General features: G+C 43.0%; 1 protein-coding gene across 3 annotated transcripts in view; it reads left to right on the forward strand.

Moving 5' to 3' along the window:
- Positions 1–18,118, forward strand: part of PPP1R14C (protein phosphatase 1 regulatory inhibitor subunit 14C) — a 124,577-nt gene that overhangs the window by 96,460 nt on the left and 9,999 nt on the right. For all 3 annotated transcript variants that reach the window (XM_055432802.2, XM_088840823.1, XM_055432800.2), the window contains 2 exons: positions 8,121–8,204; positions 9,552–9,584. In XM_055432802.2, the coding sequence (XP_055288777.2) occupies positions 8,121–8,204; positions 9,552–9,584 (117 nt within the window). The remainder of the gene's footprint in view (positions 1–8,120; positions 8,205–9,551; positions 9,585–18,118) is intronic.

Here is an 18,118-nt window from a genome sequence, read left to right on the forward strand (position 1 = left end):
CAAACAAACTCAAAAAGCAAAAACCAAGCGTGTATTAGATACATGCTAGTGACATGGGGTCGTACCATTTGTCAGTGTTGAATCTGGAATGGTGCACACTGTTTAACCCTTTGAGTTTTATTACAGGACTCACTACCCAGCTGCTCTAAAATGCTTGGCGGACGTGGGCCCATCAGGGACTGGACCTGATGCCTGTATTAAAAAGAGGCTCATCTCCTCTCCTTTCACTCAGCTTTCCAGCTCTGTTCGCCTCCACGCTCAGTCTTGATCCCTTCCCAGTTCTTCCTGCCCCGCTCCTCAGACCCCATCCTTGTACAGTCTCTGGCCTCCACGCTCCACAGCGACAGATGACTCTCCTAGTTTATTTGTTTCACTGGAGCACTTCTTCCTGAAGTGGGAGGTAAACATACTAAGATATAAAATCTGATGTGTCATAAAATGTCTGTGATTTTTCCCCATCTCTTAGTTGGCAGTCCAGAGGGATGTAGGTGTCCAAGTCAGAAATCATTTTCTCTTAGGATCTTGGCATGTTTGTTCTCTTGGCTTCCGGCTCACAGCACTGTTGTTGGGAAGCCTGATGACATTGATTTTCTGTCCTTGTGTGTGACCTGTTTTCCTTCTGAAAGCTTCCCAGATCTCCGCTTCATCTCCAGTGTTCTGATATTTCACAGTGATGTGCCTTAGGGTAGGCTGGGCTCCTTTTTAAGTAGAAAAAGTTCTTACAAATTCCAGGGCTTTAAAGGTTTACTATGATGTTATTTAAAGGTTTAATATGATAATATTTAGATGTATGCCACTTAAAACCAAGCATAAACTACAAAATCAAAATTGCGAATTAAACATAAAGTACCCAACCAACTCAAATGTACAATGTGAATTGACTGGGATGGCTGATGTCATTCTTTCTGTAAAAGGAATTAGGCACAGTTGGCTTCCCTGGTGGCTTAAATGGTAAAGAATCTGCCTGCAATGCAGGAGACATGGGTTTGATGCCTGGGTCAGGAAGATCCCCTGGAGAAGGGAATCTAGTATACCCACTAGAATACCCACTCTAGTATTCTTGTCTCCTGAATTCCATGGACAGAGGAGCCTGGTGGGCTACAGTCCATAGGGTCACAAAGAGTCTGACACAGTTGAGCCACTGACACAGCAGCAAAGCACAGTGTGGGCAGCACAGTCTTTTGAGCAGTGTCTTGGGGCTTCGCTTGGTGTGAATGAGTCAGTATTAAATCTACCTTTTTCTCATTAGTCCATTAACTTAATTCTGCTTGATGATAAACACAGAGCTGGATCTAGTTATGGGATGGTCATCCAGATAATTCTTAGAATAAATGTGCTTGCTTACAGAAATTTGGTTTGGGGATGTCATTAATGAAAACATGAAATGTAACTATTTTCAGAGAAGATAATAATACTCACATAGTCCCTGGCAGTGGGGACCTTCTTTGGTTTTTCCTCCTCCAGTTTCCCCATAGGCCTGTGGAGGGGAGCTCTGGGGAGTGCGGGTATCAGAATAGGCTAGTGCCCACCTGGCCCCGCTGCCCATGTTTCTCCTTCGCTGCCACCGTGCTCACAACACTCTAATCTCATGGTCCTTCCTGTCCTTATTTTGGTACGGAGACTGCGGAGAACAATGAGCCACTGTCACTTTCGGCTGTGTGGTGGAGCTTAAAAACCATCCTCCGTTTTCAAACTGCTTGAGGGTCTCCCAGCTGCTTTAGCATCTTCATTCCTGCCGCCTTCCCTGCTGTGGAGGGAGGCGAGCATTTGTACTTTTTAACGGCTGACACCACACTTGTCGGGGTTCATGGTGTAAAATTTCTGGTTAGCGGTGTACGAGTGTGTGTGTGTGTGTGTGTGTGTGTTTCCCCCACAGGCCGTCTGTGTTTCAGGAACACAACACGAGGTTGCATCACTGTGTCCTGGTGTGTGAGCTGGGGGTGGTCACAGGCCCTGCGGAGTCCTGCCTGCACGGGGAAGTGGCAGTGTGGGGGTCCCCCTTTTGCTTGGGGATGGGGCTGCTGGAGATGGCTGCCCTCTGAACTGCCTTTTGGTTTGTGAGGTGTCTTCAGGGTCTGAGGCGTGCTTTGTCATTGCGTGTTTCTTCAAAACTGCGCAGGCTTGGGACTTCCCTGGTGGTCCAGTGGCTGAGATCCTGAGCTACCAATGCAGGGAACTCGGGTTCGATCCCTGATTAGGGAACTAGATCCCACAGGTTGCAACTGCAGATTCTGCATGCCACAACAAAGACCTGGCCCAGCACCAAATGATAAAATAAATTAAAAAAAAAATTGTAAGCAAAACAAAAAAAACCTCTCAGGTTGGAAACCTGCATCTTCTCTTTCTTCCAACTTCCAGTTCATCTCCAAATTCCATCTCTTTCCTCTTCCTATTTATCACTATTGAAATCTTTCCATTCTTGCCTCATCCAGGCCCTGTTACCTCCCACGGATGAGCGCAGCAGGCTCTCAGCAGCACCCCACCCCCTACCCTGGGCCCCCGGGCCGGGACTGTGCAGCTGGGCCAGTTCTCCCAGCATTATTCCCCACCCTTGCTCTGGAGCCGTCCGTTGCTACAGTCTCTGCAGGGAAAGGCTGGCAACATGAAGGGGATAGATTTTGTTTGTCTTTCACAATATTTTAAGGACTTGTAAACCAACTGGAAAAAAAATCAGGATATTTTATCATTAAAAAATCCATCTTTTCAACTTTTCTGAAAACTTGGAGAATCTGGAAGCACTGAGCATTTGTTCCTATGAGGTTACAGTAGTCGCGAATGGAGGGTTTTGGTTTTTTTTTTTTTTTTTGCTGCTTTTCCATGGGGCATGTTTTCTCTTGCTTGTTGCACTCATACTCCATACTCCCACCCCCTCACTCTCATTTCTGGCTTTCATAGGCATTAGTATTAATATTTGCATCCCAGAGCAGTCTGACTCACAGGCCAAGACCTTTCTGTACCCTGTATTTAGAACAGTTCTTGGATTTTGCCTCCTGTGTACCATCCTGTCTCTTTTGGGTGGTCTCTGTCCCCCTCTAATCCTGTCCAAATCCTGCCTTTCTACAAGGCCAGCTTCTCTGTGAAACCCTCCCTAACCTGCCCCAGGTGGAAGTGTTCCCCTTCCTTCATCATAAAGCACTTTGGTTTGTCTGTCTTCTGGTGTCTCTGGATATCATTTTGTTTTGTGCGTCAGCTGCCTCTCCAGGGCAGGGCCTCATAGGGTTGACACACAGAACCTCACACATGGTGAACGCTCAGTGGATACTTCCTTAACCAGAAGGATGCACACACGTGATCAAGGCCCTCATTCTGTGGGTACCAACAGGAAGATCTCTGACTCAGTGGGGGATGATGTTAGCTGCTGACTTACCCAGCCACTCAAGAGGTTGTTTCATGCCTTGTCTCACCTGAGCCCCTGTTGGCAGATCTATTTTTAGTGTAGGGAAGTCCCCGAACACAACTAAATTCTGGCAAACCAGAGTAGGTCGTGGGTGGAGTTTCTTCCTTGTAAGTGACTTGATCTGTCCCCAAGGTTATTCACTGCTGCTACTGCTGCTGCTACTGCTGCTGCTAAGTCACTTTAGTCGTGTCCGACTCTGTGTGACCCCATAGACGGAAGCCCACCAGTCTCCCCCGTCCCTGGGATTCTCCAGGGAAGAACACTGGAGTGGGTTGCCATTTCCTTCTCCAATGTGTGAAAGTGAAAAGTGAAGTCGCTCAGTCGTTTCCAACCCTTAGCAACCCCACGGACTGCAGCCTACCAGGCTCCTCCATCCATGGGATTTTCTAGGCAGGAGTACTGGAGTGGCTTGCCATTGCCTTCTCCTGTTACCGCTTTATACAGAAGATAGAGCTCAAGAGAACGTCAACTGAATTTGGACTATGTCCACACTCCTCATTAAAATGATTAAACACCAAATAGACGCAGGCTTCTATGCTTGATGCTAGGTCTGTTTTTCCTTCCCACGAGTACCTCCATGGCCCCATCTCTCTGTCCTCCCCGGGGCTTTGGTTTCAGCATCACCAACCTTCAGAATCCACCCTGCTCTGTGCTCCACGCTCAGCTCTGGTCCACACATTCAGCCTGACCTCCTCCTGGCTTCTGAGAGAAGCCGGTGGGGGTCCTGAGAAGCTCATCGGTTGGTAGAAAATGCTCATACCTAGTGATTCGGTATAATTACTCAGTGAGTGAATACTTGGTTTGCATCAGCCTTCCCACTTAGAAAGCCAAACCCAGGATTTCTCAGCTATATGCCCTTGGGGCATGGTGGTGACCTTGGGATGTTGGCTGTTTTCTTTATTCCTGTCAAGTTCCTTTAAAAGGGGAAGGGGGCTTTGCTTTGTCTGGGCCAGAGGGTGAGTGGACCCTAGGGCCGTGGTGTCCAGTGAAATGAAAGAACCCATGTCACTTGCTACATGTGGCAGCTGAGCCCTGAAATGTGGCTAAGGTGACCGGGGGACCAGATTTTGAATTCTATTTCATCTTAGTGAATTTAAGCATAAATACCACATGTGGTGGCCACATTGGATGGCCCAGACGTCAAGGGTGGGGGAAATGGGTCATATGAGGTCAGAACCTTTGGGGAGCCCAGTACAGTCGTGGCGAGAGGATACCTAATTGCAGACGCTGCCCTGTAGGCGAGACTCTGCTGCTGTGCAAGTAAAAGCTTGTTTGACCAAATTTGGCCTCAAAACTGAACGATGTTTGCGAGGAAACCTGTGCTGTGCTGTGCTGACAAGGGCATTGTTCACTTATTCTTTTATTTCCTTTCAGAAAAGCAGACACGGAGCTCCCCTCAGCTGTAATTACTTGAACGAGTTTCTATATCCTGTTTCCTCTACTTGATTTCATTAAACCGTGACATAAATGCATACTTTGCACCCAAAGCGTGTCTAATCACTGAACCCAAATGACTGCTTTGAGAGAGGAGTCAGGGAACTTAGGGCGAGGCTGTGTAGATTGTTACACAGATGGAAACTTGTGAGGTTATCGCTTTTGCTTGGTTTTTCTTGAAGAGCGTCAGCTGAAACAGGCTCTGGGTGTTTTGCCCTTACATGGTGGTTATTAAAGTCGTGCTGAGCTGTGGGCGTAGGTGAATTAATCTTGCACCACATTTGCTAGAATATCCGCACCGTGTGTGCCGTGGCTTCAGTATTCATTGGCCCCAGGGAGGGTCCATGTGTTCGGGCGTCATTTATTCCACACTGCGGCTTCCCAGCTGCAATCTGTGTTCATGCGCTGCCAGTTGTTCTGTCGTCCAGTGAGTTTCTTTGTTGGTGTTTCAGTTCCCACCAGCCCTTTCACTGTGGAAAGTCTGGCAGCCCCTTGAGAGCCACACCGCTCTTTGTGGCTCCCTAAATGGCTCCCCTCTCCACCCACAGTCTTCCTTTCAGTCACAATTTCAAATTACACAATATAAGAAGTCAGCGCAGGCAGCACAGGAGCAAGAAAATTCCAGTGTGAAAGGTAGATGATGAACAGGGAGACTGCACCCACACGGGGAGGCGTCAGTGTGGTCTTCCCCAGCATCCTGACTGAGTGGAGCGCAGCCTCGGGGCCCTCCGGCATCCTCCCCCTGGTGGAGGCCACGTCTGTCCCCATCTCTCTGCTCTGCCCTTTGTTCAGTTGCTCAGTCGTGTCCAAATCTTTGTGACCCCATGAACTGCAGCACTCCCGGCTTCCCTGCCCTTCACCATCTTCCGGAGTTCGCTCAAACTCACGTCCATTGAGTCAGTGATGCCACCCAACCATCTCATCCTCTGTCGCCCCCTTCTCTTGCCTTCGATCTTTCCCAGCATCAGGGTCTTTTCCAAGGAGTCTGTTCTCTTCACATCAGGTGGCCAAAGTAGTGGAGTTTCAGCTTCAGCATCAGTCCTTCCAATGAACACCCAGGACTGATCTCCTTTAGGATGGACTGGTTGGATCTCCTTGCAGTCCAAGGGACTCTCAAGAGTCTTCTCCAGCACCACAGTTCCAAAGCCCTGGGGAGGGCTTAAAAATGGAATCTCATTTGGAAGAGTGGCTCTGTACTAGGCTGAGAGACAGACTGGTTCGATAAAAATGTGGGCTGGATGGCTTCCAGGGAAGGAGGGAAAAGGCACAGCAGCCCAGCCAGCTCTAAGTGGAGCACAGTGATGCTGTGTTCATTGCCTCATGTAGACCAAGTCTCAGGGCCTGCTTGGTACTGTCAAATATTCTTATAGGCAGGTACACACCTCCAACCCTGTACTGCTTTTCTGATGTCCTGGAATGCCAGGTGATTATGTTTTACTTTTACTCCTATCCCTACTCTCCAGCAAGAATCATTCTTCCCCAGTTCTGAGGTCATTTGACTTCTCTAAGGAGACTTGCTTTTTCCTTCCCATTTTTTGTTAGTATTATTAAAAAATTTAAAAGAGATTTTAACTTTAATAAGACTAACGTCTTAGACTTGCCCCTCTACTTTGGGTTTAGTTTTCCTTCTGCTTTATCTGAACTTTCCAATATTGCCTTCCTATCTTATAATAGTAAAAATAACACAATAGTCAGCACCCCTATTTACAAGGATTTACAAGGATTTCCCTGATGTCTCAGACGGTAAAGCATCTGCCTACAGTGTGGGAGTCCTGGGTTTGATCCCTGGGTTGGGAAGATCCCCTGGAGAAGGAAATGGCTACCCACTCCAGTACTCTTGCCTGGAGAATTCCATGGATGGAGGAGCCTGGTGGGCTATAGTCCATGGGGTCGCAAAGAGTCGGAGACGACTGAGCTACTTCACTTTTACTGTTTTTACAAGGGTTTGAAGAGCTCTGTGTCAGGAACTGGGATACAGACAGCAATAAACAGTTTCTTATTATTTCATAGTAGTATATCATCTGCCTCAGCTTCCTCAAAACACTTGGGTCCTCACTTTTGTGTAGGAGCAGGAAAAAGAATGGTTGAGCACTGTTAGCTAGTAAATGTGTTTTGCTAGAAAGGAAATTCTCGGAAAGTCAGCCTTGCCTCTGAGGACCAAACAGTGCAGCTGGCACAGAACAGCGAAGCCCAGGTGGACGCACAGGTGTCCCCACACAGGTTGCTCTCTGACTTCTGTAAATACTCCTCGCCATCCCTGAGGCTGGGACGAGTTGGCAGGCAGGTGACTCCTCATGGGAAGGGGAAGTGCAAAATTAAAGCACTCTTCTAAATGTGATCTTTCTCTCCGCTCCCTCAGACCGAGACGTGGGGAGTATCAGGTAACAGAGAGGAGAGGTAACCGGGCTCGACCGGGCGCTGGAGGTCAGATTCCAGATCAGGAGGTCTGTCACTGCATTCGCCCTCTGTTATGGATGGGATGTCTTTGGCTGCAGGAATATTAGACTTGATTCACAATAATAGGGCTCTACTGGAATGTCAGTGGGCTTCAGAGGCGACATTTTCTAGAACCCTCTTTTCGTACTTCTCCCCAGTCTGCCCACCATGAGTCAGACTGTCCCTTCACGGTTGCACAATGGTTGCAGAAGTTTCTAGGTAATGGGCTCCCTCAGCCCGCTCTCCAGCCAGGATGCTGCTGTTGAAAGAGCATCTTTTCCCAGAGCCCCCACTGGTCTGAGTTGAGTCTGTAACTGGGGCTGGGGTGATACTGACCCAAGAGCCCTGGCTCAGAAACCCCTGGTGGACTCAGGTTTTTCCAGACCCTGAGCTGGGGAGGGAGATGCAGATCCATGTGCCCCCGTACCCCTCACCCTCCGAAAATAGACGAAGTAGTCACCAAGGGAAATATAGATGTTGGGTAGGAAACTGCAAGTCACACTAGTCTTCCTATAATTGATCAACCCCCCATTAAATACTCAGAAAGGCAATTTCCTCCCAGAAAGTAGAAAATCATCGTTGTTGAGGTAGCATTAGCGTCTCTGCTTTGTGACTCTAATGTCTCCTTTTCCCGCTCTCTCCTGTTCCTTCTCCCTCCTTCCCCTTCCCACCTTTCCTGCCGTTTCTTCTCTTTCCTGCTTCCCCTTCCTTCTTCTTTCCCTCCCCTTCCTCCTAGTCTCTTCCCTGTGCCCCCACCCCCGTTCACTGTCAGCACGTCTATATGACTCAACAACATGGGTTTGATCCAGTGCAGTATCTCACTAAATAGAACGTTTCCATATTTGTTCCCCAGGAAGAAGAAATGCCAGATGTGGAAATTGACATTGATGATCTTCTTGATGCAGACAGTGAAGAAGAGAGGGCTTTAAAATTACGGGTAAGCAGTATTCAAAATCTAGATCCTTTGATGAATGCTTGAAAACACTTGGGTCTCCAGAGCACGGCTCTCGCTGATCCTGCCCTGGGGTGGTATTGGCACCGGCACTTGGGCAATGGCAGTTTGCAGAGGGAATCAATAGGGTGCTGAGTATTCACCCACATAAACTGCACATCTGGAGATAAAACAGCCCAAAGGACCTGACTATAGTCCGATCTTACAACACCTTACGGATATGAGTTTCTTCAGCTCCAACTTCTTGGGAAAAGGATGGTTCTGCCTCCAGAGATCCATTTGCCAGAGAAGGAAGGCATGTCCCACAATTGTGTGGGAAGGAGAGGAGCTGAGCTAGAACTGGAATACCTAAGCCCAGGATTCTGGTCTTGCACTTGTGGATTATACCATTCATGAAATTCATTTCTAGATAAGACTGTTTATAACATCATTCTAATAAAATATCTTTTATCGGTTCATGCTCACCTAATACAATGGATATTGAGATTCCCCCATTTCCTTTGTCCAGAGCAAAAAAATACTTATTTCCCTTTCCACGGGAAGTCAAATCTATCATTATAAAATCTGCATTTGGGAGTTTCTAAAACCAATTAACCTTTGACCTGCCATGGTTCTCACTGTTCATTGATAATTACTGTTAATGGCTGTTAGTTATCACAGAAGACAAATGATCACTAGGGGCAAGTAAAGGAATGTGTTAATGTGTTTAGTGTGTTAATAATTACTGGTGTCCCTTGAGTGGTGAACGGTCTCAGTTTAATGTGGTAGAGCCAGGCTCTTATTTCTTGTTTGTACATTTGTTGGGAGATGATAGCATCCTGGTTATGAAAGTTACAAAAAGCAAAACAAAAACCCCAGGCACCAATTCTATAGAAAATGTAATGACATAAATTTTTTTTCTGAAAAGTAATTACTTGAAAGAAGCTTTAACTGCCATCAGGTCACCCTGTCTGGTTCCCAGGGGAGGACAACCAAAGCCTGCAGAGGTGAGACAAGCTACTTTGTGGTTGAATCGCAGCCCCTCTCATTCTCTGTGTCCAATGTGATTGTCACCGTCTCTCACAGGCTGTCTCAACTTAAGTGTATCCAGATTATTATGAACCACATAGGCAGCCCGAACGACAGGTGTGTATGTGTGTGTTCTGAAGAGTGCCAGTGAAAGGTCCAACTTTGTGTCTTCAGAGGGCTAACGGAAGCTGAAATACAGTGTGATTCTTGGTAGTCAGTATGAAATACTGATTTACCCTGTTAAGAATAATGTTATAAGAATGAAATGACTTCACTTAAATGATGTCGAATTTTAAGATAAAACTTCTCTGTATTTTCTTCTAGGAAGCTCTTGTAGACTGCTACAAACCAACAGAGGTAACCAAATCACTTTCCCTAAATGTCAAGTTTGAGCTGGTTTTTTTATTTTATTTTTTTATTAAATTAATTGCTCTATTTTTAAAGCAGAACCACAATAAGTGGTTTTGATTATGTGTACACTAAATAGCCATTATATCCATAGGTGAAGTGCGTGTGTTTGAATAACACTGATTTCCTTATTTGTGAACCTAAACGTGTCTGGTTCTGGAAGACTTAAAACTAATAGAATTGGGTGTGTTGAATGCTTTTATATCACATAAAAGCCAGACCTCAAAGGAAATTATAGGAAGGTTTGGAGTCATTTTAGTAAAAATTTTAGATTTATGACTGGAGAATACATTCTATTAGAGGTATGCGTTTTTAGAAAGCTTAACACTGATTCTGTTTTTCATAAATGAATGGTTGCCTTTATTGGAAGGATAAATTTTACGCTTTGTGTAGATATTTGTCAAGAGCATAAGTATTAGTGTAAAACACATGGATATTAGTTTGATTAGAGCAAAGCATTTAATGAATACTCTAATGACCAGTATATAAATTAAGGATTTGATCGTTTATGAAAATATATGTAAAAGAGGTATTTTCACTTTGCTCCTATGATAAGAGAAATTAGAAGATCTATCAGATGTTTTGAAGTTAATTTACAATATCAAAGCAATAATGAGAGGACTTTTCTTTTTGAAGTGGTATAACTACAAAGTGAGAGGAAAGTATGCTTTTCAGAGTATGTAAAATTTTAATGAATGGGAGGTTTCAGGGTCATTTGCCTTGAGGTCAGTTACTTATTTGAGCTTTATTCTTACAATCGCCAGTTTTCCTTTATATTGATTACATACTGTATTCATAGAGATTTAAAAATTTTAGTTATCAAAACATATATATATATTTAATCAATGTGATGTATATATTCATAATTTTGAAAACCAAAAACAGGCTTATGATGAAAAAGTAGCAATGTCTTTCCCATTCCTTAGTTCCCCTCCCTAGAGTATGTATTTTATATTTATGTATCTTTATATAACAACAATTTTGGCTGTTTCCCTGCAGTTTACTCTTATATTGCTAAGTTTGAATTTACTACTTTTTTTCACTCCTTGACTTAAGAGAAATGTGATAAATCTCTTACTCTCCACACAATTCATTTCCTTTCATCCCCTCAATAAAATTATATAGCAGTATCGTTTTAACCCAGTAGTCAAGATTAATAATATTATGATTTAAACAAATGTTTTTCACTGATAAGTCAGACAGTGAAATATTACCAATGCTTCTTTCTCACATAGCCATTTGTTTTTCCTGGAGCTGATAGACACCTGGTCATTTATTTTTGTCTAGTGCCTATTGGTATTTTTGGTTGAACTCCCCAGAATCTTCGCCTGTGTAATATATTTTTTTGTGTGTTCAAACGCATCATTACTCACTCCACACCAGACTTTCCTCCTGGAGCCCCTTTGCAACAATATGGAGAAGTTATTCTCTGGGTCTGCTGAGTAGCTATTATGTTGAAACTTCTGTTCACTGCTGTCCCATGTCCGATGCTTTGTTTCTTAAATCTCAGTCTTCCTCATTTAAGTGAGAAAGGATGTATAAAAGGTAGAATTTTTGAATCCTTGCATATATGAAAGTGTATCTTGATTGATAGTTTGGATGGTATAGAATTCTAGACAAAATTCATTTCTAAAACTCAATTTTAAGGGCATTATTCTATTGTTGTATTACTTGGGTTGTTAAAAATTCTGAAGCCTTTTCCATTCTCAGAATCTAGGTGACCTATTCTTTTCCCTTCAGTTAACTTGCATTATCTCCATATTTTGGAATTTTACAATGATGTGCTCTAGTGTGGGTTCTTTTCTGTTCATATGCTGGGTGCTTTGTAAACTCTTTTAGTCTGAAGATTTATGCCTTTCATCTCTTCAAAACTAATTTTTAATTATTTATTATTTTTATAAATTTTTCCCTCAATATTCTATATTTTTGGTTCTCCTATTATCTAGATGTGACATCTTCTGGATGGAGCCTCTAGCTTCTTAATTTTTTCCTTTCGTTTTTCATCTCTTTGATCTTTTGTTCTACTTTCTGAAAGATTTCCCTGACTTTATCTTCTACATTTTGATTGATATTTTGAATTTTCAGCTCTTATTTTTAATATTGAAGAACTCTTTCTTGATCGCTGTTCACTCTTTGGTTTGAGTTTTCCTTCTCATATTATGGAGGCATTTATTTCTTTTTTCTCTTTGAGGATGTCGGTCAATGTTTTGTTTCCTTTTGAAGATTATTCTGCTCTCTGCCTTTTCTCTTTTTTCTCTGAATCACCTTTTTCTCTGTCTGTTTTTGTCCATCCTTGCTAATTCTGGGCAGTGTATTCATGTTTGAAGCTGACTGGAATCTGTGTGTATGAGCACAACTTGTCCATTGGTGGGTCTCACCATGGAGTGACCAGGTTGCAAATCAGGTTTTTTTTTTTCATTGTATGTGGGTATGGAGAAGGGGGTGCCTTCCAGGTGGTTCAGTGGTAAAGAATATGCCTGCCAATGCAGGAGATACAGAAGACACAGGTTCTATCCCTGGCTCAGGAAGATCCCCTGGAGGAGTAAATGGCAAACTGATCCGGGATTCTTGCCTGGAGAATCCCATGGACAGAGAAGCCTGGTAGACTATAGTCCATAATGTTGCAGAGAGTCAGACACGACTGAGCACACACACACACACACACACACACACACACACACACGGAACAGGGGCCTTCTCAAACTGTTGCTGTTTGGACATCTCTTTTCTGGAGAGGATTTTCTGTTTTGTTTATTTTTTTAAGATTTGACCTGGTAAACTCCTATCTGAGGGTTGATAATCTGACTTTAGGCTTTGTCGAAGTAAGGACAGAAAGGCAGCAGGTGACCTCACCCTTTAGCTCTTCGGGGACTAGAACTCCTTTATTTATACATAGTTGGGAAATTAAGAGTTAAAACAATTAGATATTTGGAGAGCAGTATCGAATTGTTGCGAAGGGTTGGACAAGCTCGGTAGAAACTTAGTCAGGAAAAGTGATAAATTATGCCAGTGAATTAACATGTGATGTGGGGGTGGGGGATGGCTGCTGAGAGTAGATGCAGACTGGTGGGTATAGACATGCCCCTTACTCACTTATCACTCCCTTTTTTCTTCAGTTCTTCTGGGTGGGGAAGTGCATCTTTTGGTGTTTAGGTGAGAAAGGTTGGATATGCATGAGAGCCCTCCTCCTCCTTCCCCCAGGTTTTGCAATGTTCAGGGAGAAAAGTGTTTACACTCCGTATAATTTAATGAGATGGAGGGCCTTTTCCTCCTCTAATAATAGTATTCCTTAAAACAGAAACATTACTTTACTGTCAAAGGTCCATCTAATCAAAGCTATGGGTTTTCCAGTATTCATGTATGGATGTGAGAATTGGACCATAAAGAAAGCTGAGTGCTGAAGAATTGAAACGTTTGAACTGTGGTGTTGGAGAAGACTCTTAAGAGTCCCTTGGACTGCAAGGAGATCAAACCGGTCAATCCTAAAGGAAATAAGTCCTGAACATACATTGGAAGGACTGATGCTGAAGCTGAAACTCCAATACTTTGGCTACCTGATGTGAAGAACTGACTTATTGGAAAAGACCCTGATGCTGGGAAATGTTATAGGCAGGAGGAGAAGAGAACGACAAAGGATGAGATGGCTGGATGGCATCAGCGACTCACAATGGACATGAGTTTGAGCAAACTCCGGGAGTTGGTGATGGACAGGGAGGCCTGGCGTGCTGCAATCCATGAGGTCGCAAAGAGTCAGACACACTAAGCAGCTGAACTGAGCTAGTCTCTTTGAGGAGGCTTATGAAATGAGAGGATATGGCATTTGAATATTCCTTGGAGTCCCAAAGGAAGAAGGAAGGAAAAGGTGCTGGAGTTTGTGAGGGAGTCTATCTTGCCCCCTTTTTGAGCTCATGGTTCCTAGGAATGGAAATGGTGTAAAATTCTGCGGAATTTCAGTCAAGGTCATTGATGTATGAAAGGATCATTTCAGAAAAGTTTGGATACTTTTGTCTTTAAGCTTATGTGCACAAGAAACAGATTTTACTGGCACCTGGGTTGTGATTATAAAAATAATAGCTTGTGTTTCCCCTGAGCTCTAGAGTTCACACTGAGGGAACAAGCATTATCTTATTTAATCCTCACAACCATCACTTGAAACACAGAATTTGGGTGACTTGTCTAAGATCTCACAGCAGTGAGCAGAGAGACTGCGACTTATCCTTGAGCTTCTGACACCTGATCTTGTGCTTTCTTTCCATCATGCCAGTCTTCCTAAGCTGCTTGACACAGCAAGACATGTAGGTTGTTAAAGGACTTTGACTAATCTCAGCTAAATGCCTGACAATTAATGATGTTCCTTTTCAAGTTGCCTTCTCTGGAGGTACTATTTTTTGATCAAAAGAATTTTACATACAATTATTATGCCTCTTTGAAGTTAGAAGTGTAAGGAAGCCATCTTTGCTGAATCAGACAGATCTATTTATAGTCTCATTGCAGAGGATGAGTTGGCAGTTGAGGGGGGTTGGTGAGCAGGGAGTGGAAAGAAGACTGGACTTTGAATCTAGAGTCTTATACCAGCACCAAACTTGTGTGACTTATAGCAATTTTCTCAACCTCCCTGAGCCTCCTTTTCCTCCTTTATGAAAATGGAGGTAGTTAATAATCACCTCCTTAGGTTTTAGTAAGGGCTATTTGCAATGAAAATATTATTAGTGATAGCAACAATAATAAGAGCTTAGTCATTTCTAAGCACATGCCAGGCACTGATCTAATACATGTATTAATCATTTCATCTTCACAGCAGAGTTATGAGATTGGCACTATGATCATCAGTTGAGACACAGGACAGCCTGTGTAAATTGCCTCAGGTGACGTAGTTAATAAGTGCAGAAGTCAGGGTACATAGGAAAGCACATAACATGAAGCTTGCCACATGCTGGTTGAATCTGGCTCCATATAAGGCAATACTTCTCCATTACATATTAATTGCATAAAATGCCCAGATTCACTGATAATGATATTCTTGGATTATTTAATTTGAAGAGCAGGTTTGAAAGAATCTACTGATTTCACAGAAGTGATATTGTTCTGTCACAGACTTGGGTCCATGGACTTGGGTCCATGGTTTCATCCTGTGTGGGTCCCTGGTTAGGAAGAAAGAGACTTGTATTTCCCCATTTTGATTCATATGCCAAACTGTGGACTCTTGACATTTAAATCTTTTCTGACTTGGGCTCTTTAGAAAACACAGCAGTATAATTGAAGTCCCCACACTAATGGATTAGTGATTGACTAGTCAGAATGGTGCTTTCATTTTTTTCCACTTCAATAGATGCCATTTCTGATGCAGTTGATACTAAAATAGAGCTGATAGGTAAAAAATAGGATAGAAAATAGGTAGAAAAAGGATATTTTTATATAAAACATGAAGAAAATAAGTAATTGTGCTTTGGTTATTACTTGGATTTGAAGGATGCAAGTGGACTTTGTAGGGCTTCCCAGGTGGCTCAGTGGTAAAGAATCCACCTGCCGATGCAGGAGACGCAGGAGATACATGTTCAATCTCTGGATTAGGAAGATCCCTTGGAGTAGGAAATGGCAACTTACTCCAGTATTCTTGCCTGGAAAATCCTGTAGACAGAGGAGCCTGGCAGGCTAGAGTCCATGGGGTTGCCAAGAGTTGAACATGATTGAGTCACTGACCATGCACGCAGTGGGCTTTGTGGAAATCAAGGATGGGGATGTCCAGGCCAGCTAGCCAGGCTAGGGGGAGCTTCTTCTCCTATTGCTCAGGGTCACTTTGCGTGATTTTCAAATCTCAGAATCACAGAGGAACACTTCCATTGACTGGGATGGTGGAAAGAAATTGGATTTAATATGGGCTGGAGGGCATCTCTCTTACCATCTGTTAAGGGAATTGCCAGTTTGACTTACGGACTTTTAGAAATCTCTTTTTTATAGTTAAAGGTGGCTGTGCCATTGCTGTCTGATAAACATCAGATTTTTCATTCTGAATTTATTTCCTTTTTGTGAAATAGAGGTTGAGGTATTAACCTATTATCTTAGCGATCAGAGTCTGTCCATTGATATGCATGAGAGGTTCTTGCAGGATGATTTAGTCTGTGAGTGGGCGGTGAGAGGCATCCTTGGTCCCGGTAGTCGGCTGGGTCATGGAAATATCATGCCATATGACAGTACAGAAGAAGGATGTCTAATTATTGTTTGCAAATGGGAATTGTCCAGTGTTTTCAGAAGGACAGACCAGCTCTGTTGTTCATCGTGTGTTGAAGGCAGATTCTTTCCTTGCTTTGATGTCATGGTGACTGCATCTTACATTTCTGATAGGCTTTGGTGCTGGCCATTGTCACCTTCCCACTCACACCCACCATGTAGTATCTTAACCTGTCATTTAAATATTGTTCAGTTTATGCGTACATGGAAATACTCCCAGCCCTGATTACTGAGCTGACTGCAGCAGAAAGAAAATGTAAATGAAAGAAAATGTAGGAGAGTCAGTGTGAGTGACTGGAGGAGGCGTGGCTTGGTGTTTTGCTATATTCTCTTTGTTCATTCCGTTCAACAAATATTTATAGAAGATTTCTGTAATCTAGGGACTTAGAGAGGGTGGCGAAAATGTGTGTCCAGTTTAAAAACAACCTCTTAGGGACTTCCCTGGTGGTCCAGTGGCTAAGACTCCACACTCCCAATGCAAGGGGCCCGGGTTCCATCCCTGGTCAGGGAACTAGATCCCACATGCTGAAACTAAGACCCAGTGCAGCCAAAATAAATAAATAAACATTAAATAATAAATAGAAAATAAGAACAATCCTTAAAAGGCCACAGCCAGCTATGGTGAGAATTTCAATGCTCAAAAATTTTTAAAATAGGGATAAAAGGACAGAAATGCCAGGGTGTCAGCTTATTCCATGGTTCTCTGAGTTAGAAACCAAATTGCTGAATGGAGAGTGATTTTAGGAGATCTGTACTTTGCTGGAAAAAGCCAAGGAGGCTGCTGTTTTGCTTGTTTAATGGATCTGAGAGCCTGCATGCAGGGAAAACTTTTCATCTGGCTTCTCATGGGATTTCCTCAAAAAAGACTGCCGTTTGGGGCTGGGAAGAGGAGTAGAACTTGAATGTGAGATTAATGAGTTGAAATCTGCCCTTTGAAAACTGTCACCTTCAGAATGATATTTCTGAAAAGTGAGAATTGGGAAATTACAAAGAAAGACCAGAGTCAGATAGGAACAACATTCTAGAGGTTGCAGCTATTGGCTACGAGAGCCTAATTATGTGTTAGAGTAATTAAACAGGTAGATCATAAAGAGTTCATATTTATTAGCCAGAAACATGGGAAGCTTTATCTAGTATCCAAAAGGATTTTAGTCCCAGTATGTCAGTTGTTCGCTCTTATTATTAAGCCCACTTTCATTAGGGCTCTTTAGGCTCCAGGCCTCTTCTGCCCAGGGAGAAAGAGCCAGGATGTGTTGGAGCTGACTTTTGGACCCACTTTTTTAAAAGATTTATTTATTTATTTTATTTTTTGGCTTTGCTGGAAGAACCACATGCATCTTGCCATTGGATGGTCCCCCTGCCCCCAGACATTAATGATTATTATTTTATAAAAGACTCAGTGGAGGAGGTAGAGGCTTTAAAGGGCAGTGACTTTAAACAGTTGGCATTTTCCAGTGATTGATTGTGCTTTTATGGCCTTTTCTTTTTCTATTAAATTCAGAATGAATGATCATGTGACACCATGATCGTGTTTTCAAAGCTGATCAACCCTATATTAAAATCAGCTTTATATTCTCATGTTTAGATTTATCTGGGCAGGAGAAAAACTATGTTAAAGGCAATTTGACACATGATTTTTGATTTCTGTATCTTTAGAAAAGGGAGTCACAATCACACAAGTCTCAAACAGTTTAGAAATGGATTTCTTTCCTTTAGACAAGATTCAGGTGTTTGTACTAAATAATATTGTCCTTCATTGATAATGGAACCCTTGATGAACTTAGTTTTCTCAGGGATTGTGAAGTGGGAAATTATAATTCTGCTGAGTTTAGTCCACTGATTATTTATTGCAGTTGGATTACTTATGTGGACTTTGTGTGATGTGAATTACAGGTGTACGGAGTGTGAGAAGCCCATTAGTAGGTGAAGGAAGAATTAAATGCCAGTTTAGTTGGATCTGGTGAGGGCAAATGAACTGTTCTGCTGCATATACAAAAAGGTTAGAATTTGGGTACAAAATAAATTAATCTAAGCAGTGGTCTGAATCTCTAATATAGATTCAAGAGACTGTTCTCATCAGCAGAGCAAATTAATCTTTAATGGTGGATAGTCAAGGAAATAAATGGACAAAATAGTGTCAGTGGTTTTTAAGTTAAAGGAGGGGGAACCAGGATGCAGTTAAGAGCTTCAGGAATTTACATTGGCAGAAGTCATTATAAGCACAGCAGGCACAAACCCTCACCCAAAACAGATTC

This window comes from Moschus berezovskii, chromosome 10, assembly GCF_049115385.1.
Source record: "Moschus berezovskii isolate FMDL1 chromosome 10, NW_MosBer_1.0, whole genome shotgun sequence".
NCBI lineage: Eukaryota > Metazoa > Chordata > Mammalia > Artiodactyla > Moschidae > Moschus > Moschus berezovskii.